Source organism: Aricia agestis, chromosome 13 (genome assembly GCF_905147365.1).
Source record: "Aricia agestis chromosome 13, ilAriAges1.1, whole genome shotgun sequence".
Lineage (NCBI taxonomy): Eukaryota > Metazoa > Arthropoda > Insecta > Lepidoptera > Lycaenidae > Aricia > Aricia agestis.
Genome location: NC_056418.1, coordinates 6,392,084 through 6,413,914, shown reverse-complemented (window position 1 = coordinate 6,413,914; position 21,831 = coordinate 6,392,084). Strand labels below are relative to the sequence as shown.

General features: G+C 39.2%; 1 protein-coding gene across 2 annotated transcripts in view; it reads left to right on the top strand.

Moving 5' to 3' along the window:
- The window catches only part of LOC121732999 (dorsal-ventral patterning protein Sog), a 139,081-nt gene extending 118,334 nt beyond the window's left edge, over nucleotides 1-20,747 (top strand). For both annotated transcript variants that reach the window (XM_042123063.1, XM_042123064.1), the window contains exons 4-16: nucleotides 7,793-7,867; nucleotides 8,518-8,780; nucleotides 9,347-9,480; nucleotides 11,788-12,061; nucleotides 12,608-12,889; nucleotides 13,246-13,420; nucleotides 14,096-14,262; nucleotides 14,744-14,953; nucleotides 15,782-15,952; nucleotides 16,578-16,698; nucleotides 16,906-17,147; nucleotides 17,728-17,907; nucleotides 18,404-20,747. In XM_042123063.1, coding sequence (XP_041978997.1) covers nucleotides 7,793-7,867; nucleotides 8,518-8,780; nucleotides 9,347-9,480; nucleotides 11,788-12,061; nucleotides 12,608-12,889; nucleotides 13,246-13,420; nucleotides 14,096-14,262; nucleotides 14,744-14,953; nucleotides 15,782-15,952; nucleotides 16,578-16,698; nucleotides 16,906-17,147; nucleotides 17,728-17,907; nucleotides 18,404-18,529 — 2,420 coding nt within the window. In that variant the 3' untranslated portion in view covers nucleotides 18,530-20,747. The remainder of the gene's footprint in view (nucleotides 1-7,792; nucleotides 7,868-8,517; nucleotides 8,781-9,346; nucleotides 9,481-11,787; nucleotides 12,062-12,607; nucleotides 12,890-13,245; nucleotides 13,421-14,095; nucleotides 14,263-14,743; nucleotides 14,954-15,781; nucleotides 15,953-16,577; nucleotides 16,699-16,905; nucleotides 17,148-17,727; nucleotides 17,908-18,403) is intronic.
- Nucleotides 20,748-21,831: the final 1,084 nt, after the last annotated feature.

Here is a 21,831-nt window from a genome sequence, read left to right as displayed (position 1 = left end):
GGGCAGCTATACACGAAGAATCTACGTGCGCAAAAACGAGCAGAAATAAAATGCTAATGAGATGTTAAATTGCTACGATAAAAGAATAAAGTGGTCTATTATTATTTAATGCTTATTAAAAATTAAATTATAGTTCAGACGATTTTCCTGTTACCAGTTGCAAATTTTGAATTAAAAATTACACTATGATTGTAACAAATATTTTAGACAGGGTGTAACAAAAATAAGTGATAATACTTTAGGGTGTGTACGTGTTCCTTGTAGAGAGTTCATTGTGAAAGTAGCAGCGCTGAAAGACCAAAATTTTTTTCACTTTTGTATGGGGAAACTCGTGAAGCTCGGGCCCTTGACCATACAAAAGTGAAAAAAATTTTTCGTCTTTCAGCGCTGCTGCTTTCACAGTGAACTCTCTACAAGGAACACGTACACACCCTAAAATATTATCACTTATTTTTGTTACACACTATATCATAATATGTATTAAGATTTTATATTTTACGAAGTATTTTAAGTGAGTACAATATTTTTGTAACTTGATTAAAAGTCGATATAAAAAGTTATCAAATAACTGTGCATAAAGACACCATTCCAAAAAATCATGAAGAATTGGATGATTACATGAAATCCCTATAACATACCCAGTTGGCAGTTTCTATAATATTATTATTATATTTCATTGTATAGGAGTTTTATAGATGCAACATAGTAAGCTACTTGTACTAATATGTATTCTGTGGTACAGCTATAAATAATAATCTGTGCACGGCCTATAAGGCTAGTCTCACACGTCACAAGTGGCGCCACCCACCAATAAATTTAGGACTGTCTCGAGCATCAAATGAATGCGCAGATTGAGTTATGATCGTCGGCGCCTGCGCTAGATCATAATCGTATTTATATTATGTAAAACACATATCAAATGCGCAAATATAAACACACTAGCTGGCCCGGCATACGTTGTTTTGTCATGTGCTTCATGGGAATATGCTTAGCCTCAAGGAAGATCTCTTAAACGAGGAGTTGTCATTTCAGATGTTGTAGTGTTAGGTCGTTTCAGAACCTCCAACTTTCAGACTTTCAATTCAAATGCGCTGTTTGGTTAGATACTAATATCGTGCACAAATAATAGGTACCAGTGAATCGGTCTGATTCACTGGTACCTACCTATTCTTGTGCACGACAGGATAAGCACAAAAAATTTTAACACAATCAATTCTGCCGTTTCGAAGGATTTTGGCAACAAGCACAGCGACTTAAAAACTTTATATTTTATACGCATGTTTGCATAACATTCCCATTTAAAGCTTGTAGACACTAGCAAACTTTATAGCCCAGTAGCAATTAGTTGTCCAATCGTAAAGCGAATTACGTTTCTTAATAGTTTTTGCTTAAGTAACATCTAGTTTAATGTAGGTAGTTAGGTTACTAGCATGATTTTCCATTGCCAAATTAATGATTCTAGCAGTGTAGGTAGTTCAAAAGAGCAATTTGACGATGTAATGACATTACATATTATTGTTATGCCTAAAATGTTAAACATTTTTCTATCATTATTTTATGGAATATCTTGGATAACAATCGCTTCACCGGAGAAAAGCTTAATATTATAACAGTTTTGTTTCTGTCGCTTAGTACAGTAAGCAAAGACAAAACTTCCGGAAATGCTACTTAGTTTATTATTTTTGTATTTTATTGGAAGTATTATACAATATTTTCGTTTATTGACTTATTTTCTCGTGTGTTCATCACTACAGATCATTTAGCCAGTTTGAGTAGGACTCCGGCAGTTGTGTTTCATTCAATAAAATCTTGTTATGATGTCAGGATGTTTCCACCAACAGTCGCATTTTAATTTAAACTAATGTTTTTCCCACCACACAATAATAATGAATGATAATGACTCAACTTGAAATCAGCTCCTACTTTTTTATTATTTATCTCCTGTCCTTTATTTTTCTAATTTTCATTAATTTTGTGATTGCTTATTATTAGATATCTCAATTGATGTTTTGATAATTTTATTCCTATTTGATTCAAAGCTACTAAAATTTACTTTCGATTAACATTAGTATCATGTAAAGCACTCTTAAGGTTTTTTTGTTAAATAAAAATAAATATGTAATTTAGACTTTAAAATTGTTTATTATTATTAATAATAATGACATTTTCAAAGAACGTGACGATCCACGAACACCTGGGTAAATAATGATATATTAAATAAAACTTAAATTATTTTTGATCTCGCCGTGGCAGAGCTCCAAATGATTGTCACAAAACATACTAGAGACGATTAATTTTTAATTTTTTAAAGAATTCCAGAAAAATATTTTTCGTATCAATCACGGGATAAATATGCGCAGTAAGTTTAGCGTTCGTCAGTCATATTTATATTAATAACTTCCTTGTGCTTTTAATAAAAGTGCACGAATCGAATTGAAATGTTTAGCTCCACTTTCATTCACTCTTATAAGTGATATCTAATTATATATGGTGAGTCGCCACTAATTCAGATAGCTACATGAAGTTGAAACAAGTGATTTTTCTACCTATCCACAAAAAGTTAGCAATTCTAATAAAAGGGCATGTGATAGAGCCTATAAAACCACCTTCAAATGACAAAAGTGAAACGTAATGATAATAATAATAGCTCCCACACCGGTTTCGGTGACGGTGGCCGGTTTCATTGAAAGCAGGTCAGCTACGCAGGAGTAATTTTATAGTGCCCAAGTGTGTGCGCAGTACACAAGAGCACTCTCTATTCCTTTACTCTCATAACCCAGTGGGACGGCAGACCGACACGACTGGCGAGAGAAGAGAGGACCGACTTTTTACATGCCCATCCGACGCATGGATCATCTTACTTGTCAGACAATCAGGTGATCAGCCTGCATTATCCTAACCAAACTTGGAAATAACATGTTTCCAACGCGTGAATCGAACCCACGACCTCCGAGTCAAGAGCCAAGCTCTGAACCACTGGACCACGAAGGTGTTAAAAGGCGGTAATGATAATACTATATATACAATTCATTATAAAGTTTTTGTCATGATTGTTATGACATCGAAATAGTGCTTCTAGCAAACAATGGTAACTAATGAGATCCTTAAATTGTAGCTACATAACGTCCTTATGACGAGAAGTTACAAAAGTTTACACTTAACCCGCGGGTCGACTAGATAATTAAATAATAAGTAAGTAATGAAAGGCTTAAATCATAAAAGTGTTGAAACAAAGATTAGCAGTAGTAAACTCAGATGAATTACGTAACTAAGGTCCAATTTCATCAACGACTGTTAAAGTTTATGCTCGAATTTGTATCACGTTTCCTCTTTAATTTTTATAATAATATTGTGGCCGGTACCCACAATTCGCCTAACATTCCTGCATCGCGCTATCGAAGTTTCGGAGAACGGCAAGATATATACAAATGTCTGAAATGACGTCAGTGGGCTTCGGCCTGACCGAGCATGCTATCTCGCTCGGTCGGAAGATCTTCCTTTTCGGCCGCCACTAACAACGTTAAATTGGTGACCACCGACAAGAACACGCATCCTTCTGGACATCAATCATCATCAACACTCCCCGCCCCTCCCGCACCACGTCAGCAGACATCAAGCATAACCGGGTCGCCTCGACCATAAGCCGCGTTGGAGGTCCGCGCCGGTCGAACCCGCGTCTGGCTTGAACGGGGCAGCCATAGGCTACAACGACCGGTCAACAAGCAGAGCACGGGGGTCCCTCTCCTGGTCATTGCACGCGTAGCTTCGGCCCACACCTGACAACACAAGCGCATCGAAGAATACCACAGGTCTTCGGGGGGAGTGATGTGGCCGGTACCCACAATTCGCCTAACATTCCTGCATCGCGCTATCGAAGTTTCGGAGAACGGCAAGATATATACAAATGTCTGAAATGACGTCAGTGGGCTTCGGCCTGACCGAGCATGCTATCTCGCTCGGTCGGAAGATCTTCCTTTTCGGCCGCCACTAACAACGTTAAAATATGAATGAAAGAGAAAGCATGACATTTTAACAAGCTGTGAACACTAACAGACGTTGCGCGTTGGTGGAATTAGGCCTTAAGAGCGCACCTGACCCTAACTTGACTACATACTTAAACCTAGATCTCAAAATCTGTAAGGTCTAGAAAACTGATTTTTTGACACAAGTAACTTCAGTTTATGATTATTATTTTTAACAAAAAATTAAAACCGAATTCCAAGGTAAAAAACAATAATAACATCCTTATAATATGAACTAAAAAGTATTAAATATTTTTTCGTAACTAATAGTGCCTTTCTAGGTGTTGTGGTCTAAGTTTCAACTTAACCTAACCTACTTTTGGACTTTCTGGATTGTGTTTGTTTTTGTTTTGGCTGCGCCCCCCGAGCCCCCCCCCCCCCCCCCCTTCGGTATCCGTGGCTGAGTAGTTAAGTAAGACTCACTCATCACAGCCTTGAGATGTCTTAAAAATACTTCGTAAACATTAGAAAACAGATGATCTTATCTGAAGATTACGAATATCTCAAATGCGAATTTCTTCTAAACGGAGAGTTTACTGGCGGTGGAAACGGTAAGTAGGAGTTTTTCTCACCCAAAACAATCCTCCTTAACCCATGTCACCAACATTTAATTGACGTAGGTTTCTAAACCTTAGCCAAATTTTTCTAAGTATTTTCGCCATACTAACAAGGGTCACATTTCGGCCTGTCATTCGACAGGGGTTGATTTTTGAGAAAAGTTTATCTGAGCTTTTTTGCTTCCCTTGGCGCCCCCTATCGATGGGTATAATAAAAAGGGGTGGTCATAGGGGGTTGTATTTTTGTCGTCAAAATTTTTTAAGTATTTTCGCCATACTAACGAGGTTCGTATATCGGCCTGTATCTGGCCGGGGGTTGATTTTTGAGAAAAGTTTATCTGAGCTTTCTTACTCCCCTTAGCGCCCCCTATCGATTAGTATGTTCAAAAAGGGTGGTTATAAGAGGTTAAAATTTTGACGAAAAATTTTTGTCTTTTTTCCATAGTGCCCCATTTCCTTCAGTCCAACCCAAATGTGTGCCTTACGCTCTGGAGTAAAGGTTGAATTTGTTACTTACGTTCAATTTTGTGGTACTTGAAATATTATGTATTTTGAAACAACATTTTGTATTAAAATCGCTTTGAAATGTACCAAATAAATAAGAACATAACGTGATGACTGATGATATTTTATGGTGTTGTGTGTATATTGTATTCATATACAACCATGTGAGTTGTGACATTGGTGACCCTGACATGGTAGTGATGATGATGATGATGATGAATGTAATTTGCATAGTAACATATGTTTTCAGTTCTTAAAACAACGCCTAAACCCCTAACCTTGTATCTATAAGGAATCCGGAGTTCTCTTAGTATCTTCGGAACCATAGTATACCTTGGTGCAAAATCTTGCGTTTTGGTAGCATATGCTTAGGATGCTTCTCATAAAACCCTTTCCATATAAATTTTGAGGAGTTCCCTCGATTACTCATGGATCCCATCATCAAATCACCACTTTTGTGAAAATGGGACCAAATTGGAGTGAAACCTAATATAACAAAACAAAAATTTTGAAAATCGGTTCAAAAACGGCGGAGTAGTGGTCGAACATACAAAAATATAGATCCACAGCCGAATATATAACCTCCTCGTTTTTTGGAAGTCGGTTAAAAATTATTACTCAAGACGAAAACACGATTACTGAAAAAATGCTCCATGTTTCTTTTTTACAAAAAACCTTGTTTTAGACACATTTCTGCTTGAATCTTCGAAGTTTGCTGTCTTTTCTTTAATATTTTTTAATATCTAAAAAGGCATTGATAAAACCTAAATTTGCTCAAAACACTTTTTTCATAATCAATAAAGTTCGTCTTTTATTCAAGTAAAACTAACTTGGCGATGATTCCGCGCCGTCCTTTTTCACCTGGTCCTTTATGAAGCGAGTGTGAAGAGAGGAGGACGATGTTTGATTTTTCGAGTCAGGAGCGCTCACACCTAAGTTTAACTCACACAAAAACTACCTTGAAAGGGGGATTAGTATGTTTGTAGTTTGTAGGAAAGTCGGTATAAATAGCATGAGTAATGAACTCATAGCGGTGGCTCTATCTATCAGGCGATACATACTATCGCGAAATGTCACTGCTCTCTATTTCCATCGAGATCAGTGCTTCTCAAACTTTTGACAATTATGGGGTACTGATTTTAAAAGTAGATAAGACCATGTGATATACCAAAGCCAGAGAGTAGAAAATTTGGATAAAACCATAAAGTTAATATACCTAGCGGAATAGAGAAACAAAGGCCTGAGCAAGAGAGATGTCACTATCAGTAACACTGCGTGGTAAAAAGAGACCAGCTGTGATACATGACAGCAGCACTCTTTTTTTGACGTCCAGTCGGCACGTGCCGCACGTTGACAATTTAATCTCATACTCGTAGAAATCATGTTCAATCATGCTTGTGTAAGTGTATACGTACACATATTTTTACACACAGATGAAACCAATTTCGGTTTCGTTTAACAGCTCGAGATTATTGCTATATTCCGCTAGGTATATTAACTTTATGGATAAAACTAGCTAAGCGGTTTAAAAATTAAGGAATTCACAAATTATAAACACGTTCAAAACTTCTGTTTTATAATAAAGTTGTGTGGCTGGAATAAAGCGTCACTAGAGAGGAGCAAAATAGGGTACAGTTCTTCAGGTTTTTACAGTAAGTATACAAAAATATGATGAATTACAACGCAAACATAATATTTTTAAAACAATCTTCTCCACATCTAATCTGCACTCTTGCGCAGTCAGGGTGAATTAAGCGTATATTTTCCGTACATCACAATCCACAGATTTATCCAACAATCATAATTCATAACATAGATGATATTCCAGCGCACAGTTTAACGGTCAACAAACTTTGCGAGCCACTGTCTAATACATACCTAACAAGAAAGCAATGCCAAACGCAAATTCTACCGACGCCGTCTAGACGCCGATCCTGCTTCGATTGAATAACATTTGATCCAATAAAACCGGAGGAGGAAAAGGGGAGGAAGGGGCAGGGGGGTCTGTGATCCGGCCTTTATTCACTAGACCCCACTTTAGATCAATTGATCATAAAGTTTTTATTGATCGAGTTGCAAATAGAAGAGCATAGCTTTGCGGAGTAATATTTTATGTGTATCATAATTTTATGATTGTGCCCAAGGAGTTTTAGATTTTTTAAACGAATAATGTACTGTATGGAAATAAATTATATGGTTAATGGCTCAAGATATTATTTTGTTTTTGCAATATAATTAGTTTAATTAGTTTAATTCTCTATAACTGGATATTAAAGTCTAGTATGAACTCTACAAATCATTAGGGCTTCTAAAGAATTTCATGAAAACTCTTCCTCCATAACAACAGACTCTTTTTAAGCTATGCACTATAATATACAACTACTATAAGTAGCAAAACTTATGTGTAATGTAAATGTAATAGACGTATTCACAACTAACTAGTTAATCTAGCAATTAAGCAGATAAAGGTGTGTCCGCAGATCGCGTCATCGCGCCGCAAATATATTTACTATCACTTAACCACTTCAATAAAGGTCCTCGCACACTATGCTGCTAATTACCGATACGTTCAAGTACTTAGATCGAAGTGTTAACAAATAATGTAAAAGGTTAGCTCACATAATAGCGGCGCCAAGACTTGTCAAGACTCAAGCAGTAAATCTTTATAAGAAGTTCATCATTCATCATCAGTTTATCTCTTTGTTACAGCTCCAGATATTGTTCAAGAAGACAGCCCGACTGCAGTTATTACTACTAATGAAGACGATGAATTGAGCCTTAAACGTAAGTCTTTTTTGCTCTACCAAATTCTCTACATAATCTTTACGCTCTCTAACTTGCGAGTCTTTTGGATTTTCAACGGACTTCTTTTTGGTCCAATTCCTAATTCCTCAGTCCTCACTGATAGAAAATTGTTAAAAGAATCAGGCGTTACTTTGCGAAAATCCATAGCTTTAGTGTAATATTATTTTTAGCATGATAAAAAAATGTTTACTTGTACTTCTTAGATAGAAACTGCGTCTTCATTTAATTTATAAATATACTTTTCAATCATTTAAAGAATACTTTCGTATAAGTAATCCATACTTCCATACTAATATTATAAATGCGAAAGTGTGTCTTTCCGTCTGTCTGTCTATCTGTCTGTTACCTCTTCACGCCCAAACCGCTGAACCGATTTGGCTGAAATTTGGCATGGAGCTACTTTGGGTCCCGGGAAAGGACATAGGATACTTTTTGTGCCAGAAAAATGCACGGTTCCCACGCGACAAACGAGTTTTGGCGCAACGGAGTTGCGGGCTTCATCTAGTTCAAATTAAGTTTATTCAGCTAGTGCATAGTTTTGATCGCGGGCTTTGAACGCGGCGACAGAATCAAGAAATTCCGTTACAAAAATAAAGCTAACGCCTCTTTCATTTGTTTTTTTTTCCTAGATTTCGGAGCTCTCCTAACCGGTCGCTCGCCCCTCTGCATCCAACGGGACGACATGAGTGGGGTACCAGTAGCTCCTGGTATCGCCACAGCGCGCTTCACCTTCCGTCGCCGCCACCTCTTCTGGTCTGTCATCATGGGACCGTCCATCGTGGTGCCACCACGGGCGCTGGCGTTCCTGGACAGAAGTGGCAGGATGCTGCTAGAGCATCCACTGAAGAAGGCACCAGGAATTCATGCGACGTATGAGGAGAAAACGGATAAGGTAATTGACGTTTTTGCAAAAGTTTTTGAACCTTTTTTGCGCGTTCTTAACTAACAGACTTGATCCTATTTATAAAACCCTTTGATATGCTCCTTGAGATCATATCAAAGGGTTTTCGTGGTTGGATACCGCTGTTGATCCTGGCGGCACAGGAGATACAGTGGTGGGAATGTGTGGTGGGCCAAAGCCCGATTTAACAGACTTGATCGTGACTAGAATAATAATTATAATGTTATGCGTACAGAAACCTATTTTTAATAACATTCGGATGGTAACTGAAATTAATTTTATATCTGCAACTTTTTAGACCCAATGCAATGTAGAGTACGCCCAAGCTAATAGGGGAGGGTAGGGAAGGGAATAGGGTAGGGGATTGGGCCTCCGGTAAACTCACTCACTCGGCGAAACACGGCGCAAGCGCTGTTTCACGCTGGTTTTCTGTGAGAACGTGGTATTTCTCCGGTCGAGCCAGCCCATTCGAGCCAAAGCATGGCTCTCCCACGTATGAAGTTTCTTGGACATAAGGGTTTCTTGGAGATAAGGGTTTCCCTTTCTTGTTCTTCCAGCTATGCGGCGTTTGGAGGCGAGTACCGCGCGACTACAAGCGCCTGCTTCGAGAAGGTTCGCTGTATGTCGCCCTGCTGTGGGGTGATGAAAGGAATAACTCCATGGACAGCGCCCTCAGCGGTCGCATCAACAGGTAATCACCATATCATCATCCTAGCTGTTATAATCATCATTTTTTTTAGCCTATGCTGTCTCACTGCTTGCAAAGCCCTTCCATTCCGCTCCAACGCTACCGATGGTCAACCTGGCTTGTATGCGTCAAGTTTATCGCGCCATCTTTTTCGAGGTCGGCCACGACGGCGTCGTCCATCATCGCATACTCATACATCATCATCATATTACCTACTGATATTACTATAATGTAGATCACATCAGGGGAGCTTGTAAGGTTTATGATGTGCTGTGAAGCATCAACTTGGCAACGGTCATTATCGCCGTGTGTAAGAACATTTATAATATTTAACTGACTTCCAAAAAGAAGGTTATATTAGGTTCGTCAGATATTTGTGAAGCAGTCGAGTTTGCCAGACAATTTTCTTCAAAATCGTTTTGATATTTCACATCCGCCAGACATCTCATTATTATTCTTGATACTTCTCTATTGTGGAGGAAGTTCTAAGAATTGCACCAGACATAAATAGAAGGTCTAAACTACAAAACGCCTCATACATAGCTTAATGTTCTAAAATCACTATATCTATGCGCGTCAGGCGCCTCCGATATAATAATCGTAAAGTAAACTCTATACGAGGGCTTTCATGAAGCGTAATGCAAACGACATCGTTTCCGATGCATTACAATTGCAAGCACTGTGCTACATGCACTTAAGCGCGTTCCACACGGATGATACGTCAACGGTAAATTTAATTTGCGTTATTATTGCAATTGTTTTGCGTTTCAGATGCGTCATCATTCAAGCTTAGCAACGCTAGCAAGCAAATAAATTAATGAATTCACTATTTAAAAAAAGTATGCATTTTTAAATTATTATATTCAGCACGCAATAATTGGTTCAAAATTAATATTATATGTATGAATGCAGTTGGTAGTTGTTTTGATTTGAATCAAATAGGCAACTATGCTAATGAATTTGCTATTAATTGATTGATATCGTTGTATCTCAATCCGAGTTCCCCTTGAGCATTATTCCAAGGATACAGTGGAAGGCTCATTGTTCGGAGTAAATTATCCGTGTGATTAATAACGGAAACTTACCGGCTCTAGTCTGCCGTCTGGTGGAAATTTATAGGATTAGGTACCTAGTGTTTGCTGATGAAACTTAAAAAAAAAGTTTGAAAGTTAATGGATTGCATTTGCTATTATTTCACTTGTTGTACACGCTTGAATAGTTAGTATCACTTTAGTATAATTATTGCATTTGAAAATATAATATTTTTTTAAATTATGCAGTGATTTAAATTACTGATTTTTCACTATGATGATTCCCTATAATGAATTGATTTTATATTATTAAGTACTTAAATGAAAAAAGTATAAAAAATATATTTTATTTTGCGACTCAATTCTCAAAGTAATATAAATTAGTAAACATGCTAATTGTAATTTGTAAAATTAATTTAAAATGTTAAATAAGTTTTTTGTGTCCTACGCAAAGCATTTAATTCTGGTTTCGACAAAATCAAGTTTTGATGCGCACATAATGATGTTAATTTACAAATAATGGAGGAAATTAGTTTTTTTTTATTAACTATTATAAATTGTTATTTTATTGTTGCTACGATTTTCGTGACGTAAACGTATTAAGTGGCGTAATTTATGCATCCACACATCCGTTTCTAGATCCTAAATTATAAGCTGTTATAAATGTGATGTCACCACTCACCAGTAGTTGACTGAGGTTAGAGCCTTATCTGTGCTTGTAAATATCTTAAATCCAGACTTTATTAGTTGCAGACGATGCGTCAGCGACTAATAGACAAAAAATAGCCAGATAAATACATACTTTCAAATAAGTTGATTTCTAGGCAGATGGGGACCTACGTAGTTTGGTCGCGTTACGTCAAACCCAGCCATCAGATCATATGAATTGACATAATCCGACCAAATGACGTTGGTCCGTCAACTGCCTATATAGGAATCAATTTCTTCGATGGTACATTTACAGGTATTTTAAAATAGAGTTAAAATTTAGATGTTGGTTAATGATTTGAAAATAACATCTTTCGGATTTTTCTTAAAGCTACAATTCGTCTTAAAATAATGAATTAAATACAAGTTTTAATAATAGAAGATAAAGTATACAACATAACTTGCCAAAATTCATAGTCTTTTCATACATAAATATAATTATAATGAATATGTGAAAAAATCAAAAATACTCAAGGAAAAAAGTATACCATAATATGACTACAGCCTTATCCGTTACATTGTATCAAATCAAACACTTTGTAATTTAATTAAAGTGAGAGTGGTCCTTCAGGTACCCGGCGTTATCGACGGAGATGTTTACGTCACTCCTGGAACCGGAGCACGCGCCGGCTACCATCAGCAGCAGCGCCTGTGACAACTACAGAGTCCCTGGCCAGGAGGAGGGCTGGTGGGGAGGCACCGCCATCGTCACAGGTGCTGCTGGAGCCGCACCAAGCATCCACCTGGCCGTTATCTACAATGGCGTCTTCTCAGCCGCTTCTAGAGAACAGAGTGTTAAGGTGCTCCTGACGCTGCCGGAGAGGAACCAGACTATTATCAATGAGGTGAGTGTTATAGTTGTAGTCCTCAACTTTAGTGAAGGTCATTTACAATGACCGTTTTATAAAAAAGGGTTGTAGCTGGCCGAATTTCCCATATTAGCTTTGTGGCCCATCGCGCACTCGGTCATAAAACTTGTTTAAAATAAGCGCCCCGCTGCGTTCCGTCAAAATGTGCCCGAAGCCTAATCTTTCCATTGTTTCACACTTCACTTCATATATTTATGTTTGGAAACTACATAATAAAATACGGGCCTGTTTCACCACTTCCTGATAAGTGACGAGTAGGCTATCCACCAATTAACTTGACAGATCATGTATAGAGAATCTGTCAAAAAAGTTGTGAATAGCCTGCTCCGCACTTTATCAGAAAGTGGTGAAACATTAGGGTCTGTTTCACCACTTCCTGATAAAGTGCTAGATATGCTATCCATGACTTTTTTGACAGATTTTACATACTCTATCTATCAAGTTAAGTGGTGGATAGCCTATCTGGCACTTATCGAGAAGTGGTGAAACAGGCCTTAATAGTTTTTACCAATTCAATTTCAGACCCAAAAAATCACGAAGCCAGGATACGAATTGAACGTTTTGGAAGTTTCGACACCAGTGTCTGCTGCTGAACTCAGGTCTTTGGCCAGGGGTAGGCTCCTGTTGTCGGTGGAGGCCAGTGGAGTACCTGAAAGGAGGATCTCTGGAGCAGTCCGTCAGAGGGCAGCCTGTGAGGTCTTCCATGCTCCACTGATGGCTGAAAGACCACCAGCTTCCGCTGTTCCCGAAGGCATGGCCATGATTTATATCGACAAAGAAGGATCTTTGGTTTATGATATTCAGGTAAGATTGTTTGCTAATGTTTACGCGTATATCTTTCAATGTTTTAAGCGCTTACGTCGGATTTTGCTGCGAAGCATTTTTATTTTGTCTTAGAAATGCTAAAGTTATTATTCAGACTAATATTATAGCTTAGGCTAGGCTCTTTTCCAACCGCCCAACGGTTACGTACGGCAGTCCACTCATGACCATTGATCAGTAAATCCTTTCTAAGAATTTCTCAGAATATATGTTTCGTGTTTATTTTATTTTGGTTTTAAATGTGTACCAGTACTTGTATGCCAGTTGGTGGTTCTGCCGTAGACTATTGTTTATTTCCTATTACATGCATTGCAAAACAAACCATTTAACACTTCCAGGTGGACAACCTAGGCATACCTGACCCTAAGATCACTCTAGTGGAGGAGCAAGGCAAACGTCATTCACAAGTGGAAATCCTGGACACAAGAATGGGAGTTCTGACCAGACCCAGCGCTCGCATCTTCCCCCCGCTGTATGAGGATCAACTGGCGGTTCACATTGGATCTGATACTGGTTAGTATTCTAGTGGTGGCACTGTGGTGTACACCACGGTAATAAGCCTGAGTGGTATCCTTTTCAACAATAGACATAACAATACACTACTCGTATGGCTGACCCTTAGGCACTATGGGGATGTCCCCATTGTTTACATCCTTATGTTATGCATACGTCCTGCTGTCTTATCACCGTGTCTCATGAATTATTCCTTCTTTTTTATTTTATCTTTTTTATAATTTTGTGTCTTTTGCGTATGTGATGTTTAATTTCCTTCTTTGTATTGTAACGTGTAATTTATTATTGTAGTGTAATGCTGTGTCATACTGTTGAATAAACGTTATTATTATTCTTATTATTATTAGTCATCGACTTATTCTCTTGTTCATAAAGATATTTACATGTCTGTGGTCACTGTCTGTTATACGACTATTTAATGTTGTTATTGGTTTTCGGTTAAAGCCAAAGCTACTAATAGGCTTTGGGTAAAATCCAGAGCCTTGGCATAGACCATAAAGAGCTATTTTTATACCGAAAACTTCAATCAAAATCATTATAGTTCGATGGCTTAAGCTCTGGTTTCCTCCAATAGCGGTGTTGTCGTGACGGCGCCGCTTTTGGAGAAAACCAGAGCTTTATTGGGTTGTACAATGTACATCCATTCCTAACATAATATATTCCACATGCTTCTAGGTCCACCGATTCTCCGTGGTCGTCTGCTGTCCAGGTCACTGCCGGACTCAGCGAGCGAGGGTCCCGCGCTGCTGCGACGAACTGACGCCAGGATGCCCCCCACCATCACCCCAGTTGCCGGTCTCGCCTGGGTGTCTGTTGACAATCTGTGTGGAGTTAACTACGAGGTATTGTTGAGATAAAAATATTATGGCCTTTGTAGATGTAAACTAGGGCTACTTGCAATACGACAGTTATAAGACAGATTATGGCTATATAAAACTTAATGAAAATGCACCCACACCGACACAAATGTATTTGTCTCTCAATTAAAATTCTCTACTTGGTTAGATATCGGGCCCTAAACTTAAATCTCTATTTCGATGACTATATTTTGACCCAAACTTTAAAACGCTTAAAGCAGTATCAAATCATCCACGTATCTAAGGATCTCAATTCTCACCATCCGATAAATCCCTTTTACCAAATAAAGACCAGCCAATCAATCTACCAACTACCCCGTGCGAGTTTCTTACCCCGGTTCTTCTCGCCGGGTTAGTTCCCGAACCGGTGGTAGGCACCAGTAGAAACGACGTTCCGAGAATATTTGATTGAAAATTCAGAAATAAAACTATTTTTTTATTATTTATTTTACTCTTTCATCTCCAGGTTTTCATCAACGGCTACAACGGTCCCTGGTACGCGTACCTGGAGTGCCACGCCTTCCCCGTCTCCGGGCCCAGGGCTCTCCCCGGCTCCGAGGGTTCCATCCTGGAGCCGACCGCGGCGGAGCTGACGGCGCTGAACGCGGGCGCCGCCTACGTCAACATACGGACGTCGGACAACGATAGCGCGATACTGCGCACGCGAGTACCTCAGGTAAGGGGATAAAGTTAATGAGGGTAAGTTCGGATACAGGGTAAGTCCAGATAAATCAAGTTAACGCCAAATTAAATAATTTGTTCACCTGGTACTACAGTTTGCGGTTGCAGTGCAGTATGGCGTATATGCACCGTAGCGCCAGGCAAAAAAAACACTGACGAATTTAGTGATAAGTTGAATTATCCGGACTTACCCTGTGTCCGAACTTAGCCTGATTATTGATTAACTATATTATACTTACTAAGATGGCTCAGCGACCTAAGGTGGATCTTGGCCTTCGACATGAGTTTGCGCCACTTATCGCGGTCTTGTCAGTTTCTTGCCACTCTGTGATAAGAGGATAGTATAAAGAGAGATTTGTTTTAATATAATAAAATTGGTTTCAAAACTGCTGACCTGATTGCTGAGCACGTGTACGAATTACACAAAGTATGCTACGGCTACGTTGTTATTGTTTCGTTGTAATTATAATATTTTCTAATGTAATATTTTCTGTTGTGCTGCTATAGAGGGTATGTGAAAGGTAAGTAACATAATATACTTTAGTAAAACCAGGATAGCCTTCCAGTACCTATCGGCTACCTTAATTTCATCGTGCAAAATTAAGGCATCGCTGCCTTGTTTAATCCAGTCATACACATATACAGACTTAAACCTATCAATCTAGACCCTTTCTCACTGAACGACTTTACATGAACTGGATCGAACAAGGCACGAAACATCCTTCTTCAATTTTGTGTTCCAAAAATAATAGATTCGTGGCACAGCACAGCTTAAGCCTAAAATTGAATTCTGACATTCTTTTTTCAAATTTGAATATTCCAGATAAGCGTGCCAGGCTCCTGCCTGCCGTCCACATACCCGTCCGACACGGACCTCGGTCCCAGCTACCAGCCCACCCATAACACGCCACCCGACAACACGCTACCCAACACCGCGGTCTGCCAGTACGCCGGGAAACTGTACGAGGACGGCGCGCAGTGGATGTCTGCTGAGGTGAATATATCTTTGGCGTGATATAGAACATGAATATGGACCAAGGGAGATTTGAGAGACAAGAGTAGTTAATGGTCAAGCATTTACTTTCATTTGGAGACGCTAAAGCTATACTAGCTTCTCGAAATTCTGTCATGCTTGCTTACTTTTCGAGTTAATGCTGGTTATTAGGTCAAACTTCTTGTCCGGTTGTCATGTTTTTAAGAGTTCGGGAAATAATCTTGATGTAACAAAATGCCATGTAGTGGAATTCAGAACTGTATATTGTATTAAGATAGTCTTGTCTTGAAGTCTTTTTACTGTGTTTAAGCTACATTAAGTAGAAAGGCGTACAGGTTGCATGAAAAATGTGAGGACTTTGCATTGCGGGTAGTTTTTACAGTGTCGCGTTTTTCGCGTGAACCGTTGGTGGCTTCAACTCTAATGGCGGCTGTAAATACTCGTCGAGACACCTCGAGACAGGCCGAGCGCGAGTGTGTACATTTGTACAGGGTGCTCTCGTCCTCGTCTCGTTGGCTCTCGCGAGGAAAACCAAAGCAAGCATGTACAGCCGATGATCTCGGCGAGAGACTCTCGTCGAGTGTGTACAGCTGCAATAAAGTAAATCATCATTATGTCATTTCAGTCATGTCACATGTGCGGTTGCGTGCACGGCGAGACGCGGTGCGACCGCGTGCGCTGCCCGCCGGTCAGCTGCGCCGTGCCCACCATACAGCCGCCCGGCCAATGCTGCCCCATCTGTACCAGTGAGTACCTTGTTTACATGAATAAGTGCGCGCTCTACGCATCCTACAAGAGCATAGACTCTTTCACCATATTTTGGCGATTCGTTGTATGTCTATATTATAGAGACATGAGACAAATCAAAGGTTTTGGCTGTGTAGCGTATTATTAAAAATGGATGATTTTGCTTCATCTGCAGTAGCATGACACCTTATCGTTTCATTTTACAGACACAACCGCTGCGGTGTGGAACGAGTCCCACGGCTGCCACCTCTCTGGGCAGTACCACGCGCCAGGCTCCTCCTGGCACCCGTATTTAGTGCCGGGAGGTTATGACACTTGCGCGATCTGCACGTGCGAGTTCAGCACGCGGCAGGTGCGGTGCCCGCGCGTGCGCTGCCCGCCGCTGCGGTGCGCGGAGAAAGACGCGTACAGGCCGGATAAGAAGGCGTGCTGTAGGGTGTGTCCGGAGGTGAGAAGTGGTCATTTACTGTCTACGGTTTACCAATAAATGGAAGGATTTTTTCAGTAATATCTTTAAAGCTAAAGATACTAGACTAGAAGTTTTTAGTTTACGTTTTTTATGTTTTAATATTACCTATCGTTTTATTGCTAAAGTTCGAACTATTTTAAATCCTAAGATTTAAGAGCAAGTCCTAGGGCCTGTTTCACCACTTCCTGATAAGCTCCGGATAGGCTATCTACAACTTATCTGACATATACTCCATACTCTATCCGTCTGGATGGCCTATCCGGCACTTATCAGGAAGTGGTGAAACATGCCCTTGGGATTTACCGCCATCGGTTGATGATTGAATGTCAAGATTTATCAACCGATAAATCAAGTGGGTCATTTTGTAAAGATTAGGGAGATCGCAGACGGCACACTTTTTGTGTGATCGAGTCTGCGGCGCACATATAGTTTGCATGGCCGCGCCATGCTCCCTTACTTATTGTAACTAGAATTTAGTAAATGCTAGGTTTTACCACTGAAGGCTACATTAACATTGAAATCAGCCATTGCCACGATCAATCATCATTTAAAATTCCAGGTGAAACCGAAGAAAGCAGACGAGGAGTCCCTCAAGGACCAGGCGGCGCCGCGCACCGCCGAGGAGATTCTGGCGGAGGGCGGGTGCAAGTTCCCTGACGGGCCGCTGCCCAACGGCAAGGAGGTGCACCCCTCCATACACTCACATGGCGAGCAGAGATGCGTCACTTGCAGATGCAAGGTCAGTATTCATGCACCTAATTAATTTGACGACTTTTTAGGAAAGTTTTCTTAAAGAATATTATAGTTACAGTTTCAATTATCAAAACGTTGATTAACCAAACGACCAAACCTGCTTTTTTGATTTTCAAAACGTTTTGCTTTAAACACTACTTTGCAGGCTTCAAATTCGATTATCCAAAAAACCGACCCGTCCTGGCGAGGGCACTACCGTGCCCCCAGATTTTTCGAACACCCAGGTTTACCAATTATCTCGGTTAATCGACATATTTTACCATCGAGGAAATTGATTCCTAGGCAGTTGACGGACCTACGTCATGTCGACCTCATGATCAATTCAATGTTAGCTGTGATCGGTCAGAAGGGTTTGACTTAACGCGACCAGCCATCTAGTCTGTCTAGGAATCAACTTCTCTGATAATACAATATACGAAGAAGGCAGATCAACACGGAAAAATGCAATTTTGTATTTTATAACCAATTTCAAATATTTTCAGGATGGGGAGGTCACCTGCGTCCGCAAGCGCTGCAACCGCGCGGCGTGCGCGCGACGGCGGCGCGGCGACGGGTGCTGTTCGTGCGCACGACACCGCCGCCAGCGAGCGCCGCGCCCGCACAGCTGAGCGACACACGTGCACGGAGCAAACGTTACACTATGAGCGTATCCACAAGGGGCGATTGGCGAACGCTGCGATTCGTCCGCGAGTGAGCGGGCACCTTGACTGTCCAAGGACTAGCAGAGTTCAAGGCTCAGGCATTTTCTAATCAAACTTTGCGAGGCATATTGCATCGCATCGTCGCGTTAGGATTTTAGAGCTTCAAGGCTCAGGCAATTTCCGATTGAACTTTACGATATTGGGAACCCAGTTTTCCTGCGTTCTGCTTCTGCCCCTCAATGGACAAGGTCCGAATCGCTAGCCCCGGAAGACATTCTGTTGAAGTAATTTTTCTGTGGTGACTACGTGGTTCGCGAATTGGTATTTCCGCCTGTCGTACTGGCCGTTAAAAAATTGGCCCTAATGTTATAAATTTTTTACATTGGTGATAAAACGTAACTTGTAACATCACAATGTGCACCTAATATACTCTGGCACGAATCAATCAGTATTTTATTATTTAATTCGCAGCTCGATTTTGTGCATCGTAATCGATTTCATAAACTAATCGTTATTAACGAAAATCATCGTATGCTCATGAGTTTAACGGTTTACTCTACTATGTAAACTAGGCTTACCCCCAGACTGCTCCTAGGCTAAGTGTGAGTGAACGCTTCGCTCTATAGACTGATATATTTTTATGTATTCTTGCGTAATGTGTTTACCATTATGGTGTGCGGCGGTCGGCCGCGCGACTGCGCGCTGCGTTTCTATGAATATTCATTTCCCACCGGTATTGCTAATTGGTATTATCTCTATAAATTGAACGCGTTTCGAAAAAACGCAGCGGCCGTCGCGCGGCTGAATCGCTCCGTGTGGAAAGTTTGCGATGTTAAAGATGTGCCATATTTTCTTAATGTAAATAATAAATTATTAAACTTTATTTTACATATGTGCATATTTATTATCGACTATGATGTACGTTAAACATGGTCTATGTGACGATTAATCGATTGTTATTATTTATTACGCCTAATAAAATGTATCATTAATTGGTTATAATATTTTATTGGAATAATTTATTGGTTATAATATTATGAAAGCAATTATAGATTTAAAGAATTTCGAAAATAATTTTCGACGTTGTTGTGGACAAAATTTGGGTAGGCTTAAAGTCTATACTTACTTAAAATATTTTTGTAGATATAAAATTGGTTGCCGAAAATAGTTTTATTCATGTTAATAATACGCTAGATCGTGATGGTCATTCTTGTTATTAAATATAATTAATTGTCATTAGATTGACCATTTTTACTGTGCATTTGCTTGTAGTTTGTATAACTCTATGTATAAACCATCCCGTTTAAATGTTACACTTGAATCATCTGTTAGCTTATAACATCTTTTATTTGCCTGTGTTAACATGTAGATAATTTAGGTAAAGTTAAGTTCGTTTTAAATTATATTCAGATGATATTTTGTAAATATTTTTTATAATATACTTATATAAAGTAATGTTTTACAGTTTTATATCGAAGTAGATACGTTACTCATAAACGATAAATTAGGTTTTGTCGCGACTAGTTTTGTTTAATTACTAGGTAAAACGTTCTATAGTTACGTAATTAAGAAAGCTAGTCCCAGTGAGTTGATGTGATGAATTGAATGCCATGTAGCTAAGAATGTCTGCTTATGATACATAATATACGTTTTAAATAAGAATAGGAAATATTTAACGTCAATATACCAAATGCACCAAAACTGGTTGAAAACATTTTTTTTGCAGTCGTGCGTTTTTGCGACGCAGTGTGAAAACCTACTACATATATTTTTTACATTTCTCTTCTAATCTTCTTTAAAACGTGTATCCTAATATAATATTAGTTATTATAAGAGTATTTTTGCTTTTACGGCATTAAAATATATTTCAAAGTTGTTGTTAAAAACATTGCCAAAAAAAATTAAAAAACTTTTTCGCGTCTTTGTGGGTTCTAGTCCTTCAAAATTATGTATGTATCATAGTTGTACTCGATTTCGATTGGCAAAAATATATTGTATAATTAATTACACAGTAATTATTAGATTTTAAAATTAAAGACGAAGGTTCATAGTTCGTGTGCAACTAGATGACTCGAATTGGTCTAAATATTGAAAAGTAAATTATAGTAATTTAATAAACTTAGTAGTACTAAAAGTATGTACTTGTTTATTTCAATTTGAATTACACTATTAATTGTTGCTGTTAAGGGCCTTATCACACTGGCGATTAGCGAGCGATTTGAAAGTGACGCGACTGCGCGGGGCACACGCCGCGATTGCGCGGCGTGCAGGCAGCTTGCCTTTGCCGTTTTGGACACTCAGCAGCAAAATGGATTCTGACGTCACTCCCTAGACGAGTCTACTATATATAATAATAATCTGTGTAGACGAGTGTACAAAATGGCGTCCACGCCACGCCGCGACGGCGCTGCGCTGTCGCGACGTGCACGCCGCGCAATCGCGGTGTGTGCGCTGCGCAGTCGCGTCGCTTACAAATCGCTCGCTAATCGCCAGTGTGATAAGGCACTAAGAGATCATTGATACACAATATTTCAGCTAAATTTTAATTAATTTTATTGCATCAACAGAATTTGTGCTCTAAAATAAAAATAAAATTTAGATGGTTAGCAATGAAAATTCGGTGTTCTATTTTTTTTTAACTTTTTTGTTTATAAGCGTCATTTAGTTCATACGAGGTGTGCCTCGGTGTTAGTGTTATAATGATCTAACGTTAGAAATAATCACCTATGGCTTGCGAATAACAAACTAATAGCCATAAAGGGTACTTATAAAGTTGCTTGTGTTGCATTGTTTTTATTTTATAATACAGCTGTCTCAACTGTTGCCCGAGTATAGAGAGGGATAGATAATAAAATATGATTGTGAACATATCATTTCGGTCGTTTAGGTGTCAGGACACTAAGTGCAACCAGTCTTAGTTATGTAAAAACTACGGTCATACAATATCAGTACGTTAATATACCTGTGAAATTTTTGTGGACTTTTATTTATCTATCCATGACATTTTCATATTAAAAATGATTTTATAAAACTTTTACTCACGTATTTTATTTAAGGTTATTCCTAAAGTAGCAGGTCGATGTCTGTCAGTGCGAATATCGACGTAAATGACATTAAAACAACATTCATATCAGCGCGCCTTGTACGGTGGCGGTTACGCGCTCGCCGCGTCCATGATAGGACGAAATAGGAGAAAAAACCTTTTTACTTAGATAAAAAATATTATAAGTAAACATGTATCCAATCATTTCCCTGTAAAATTTTAATAG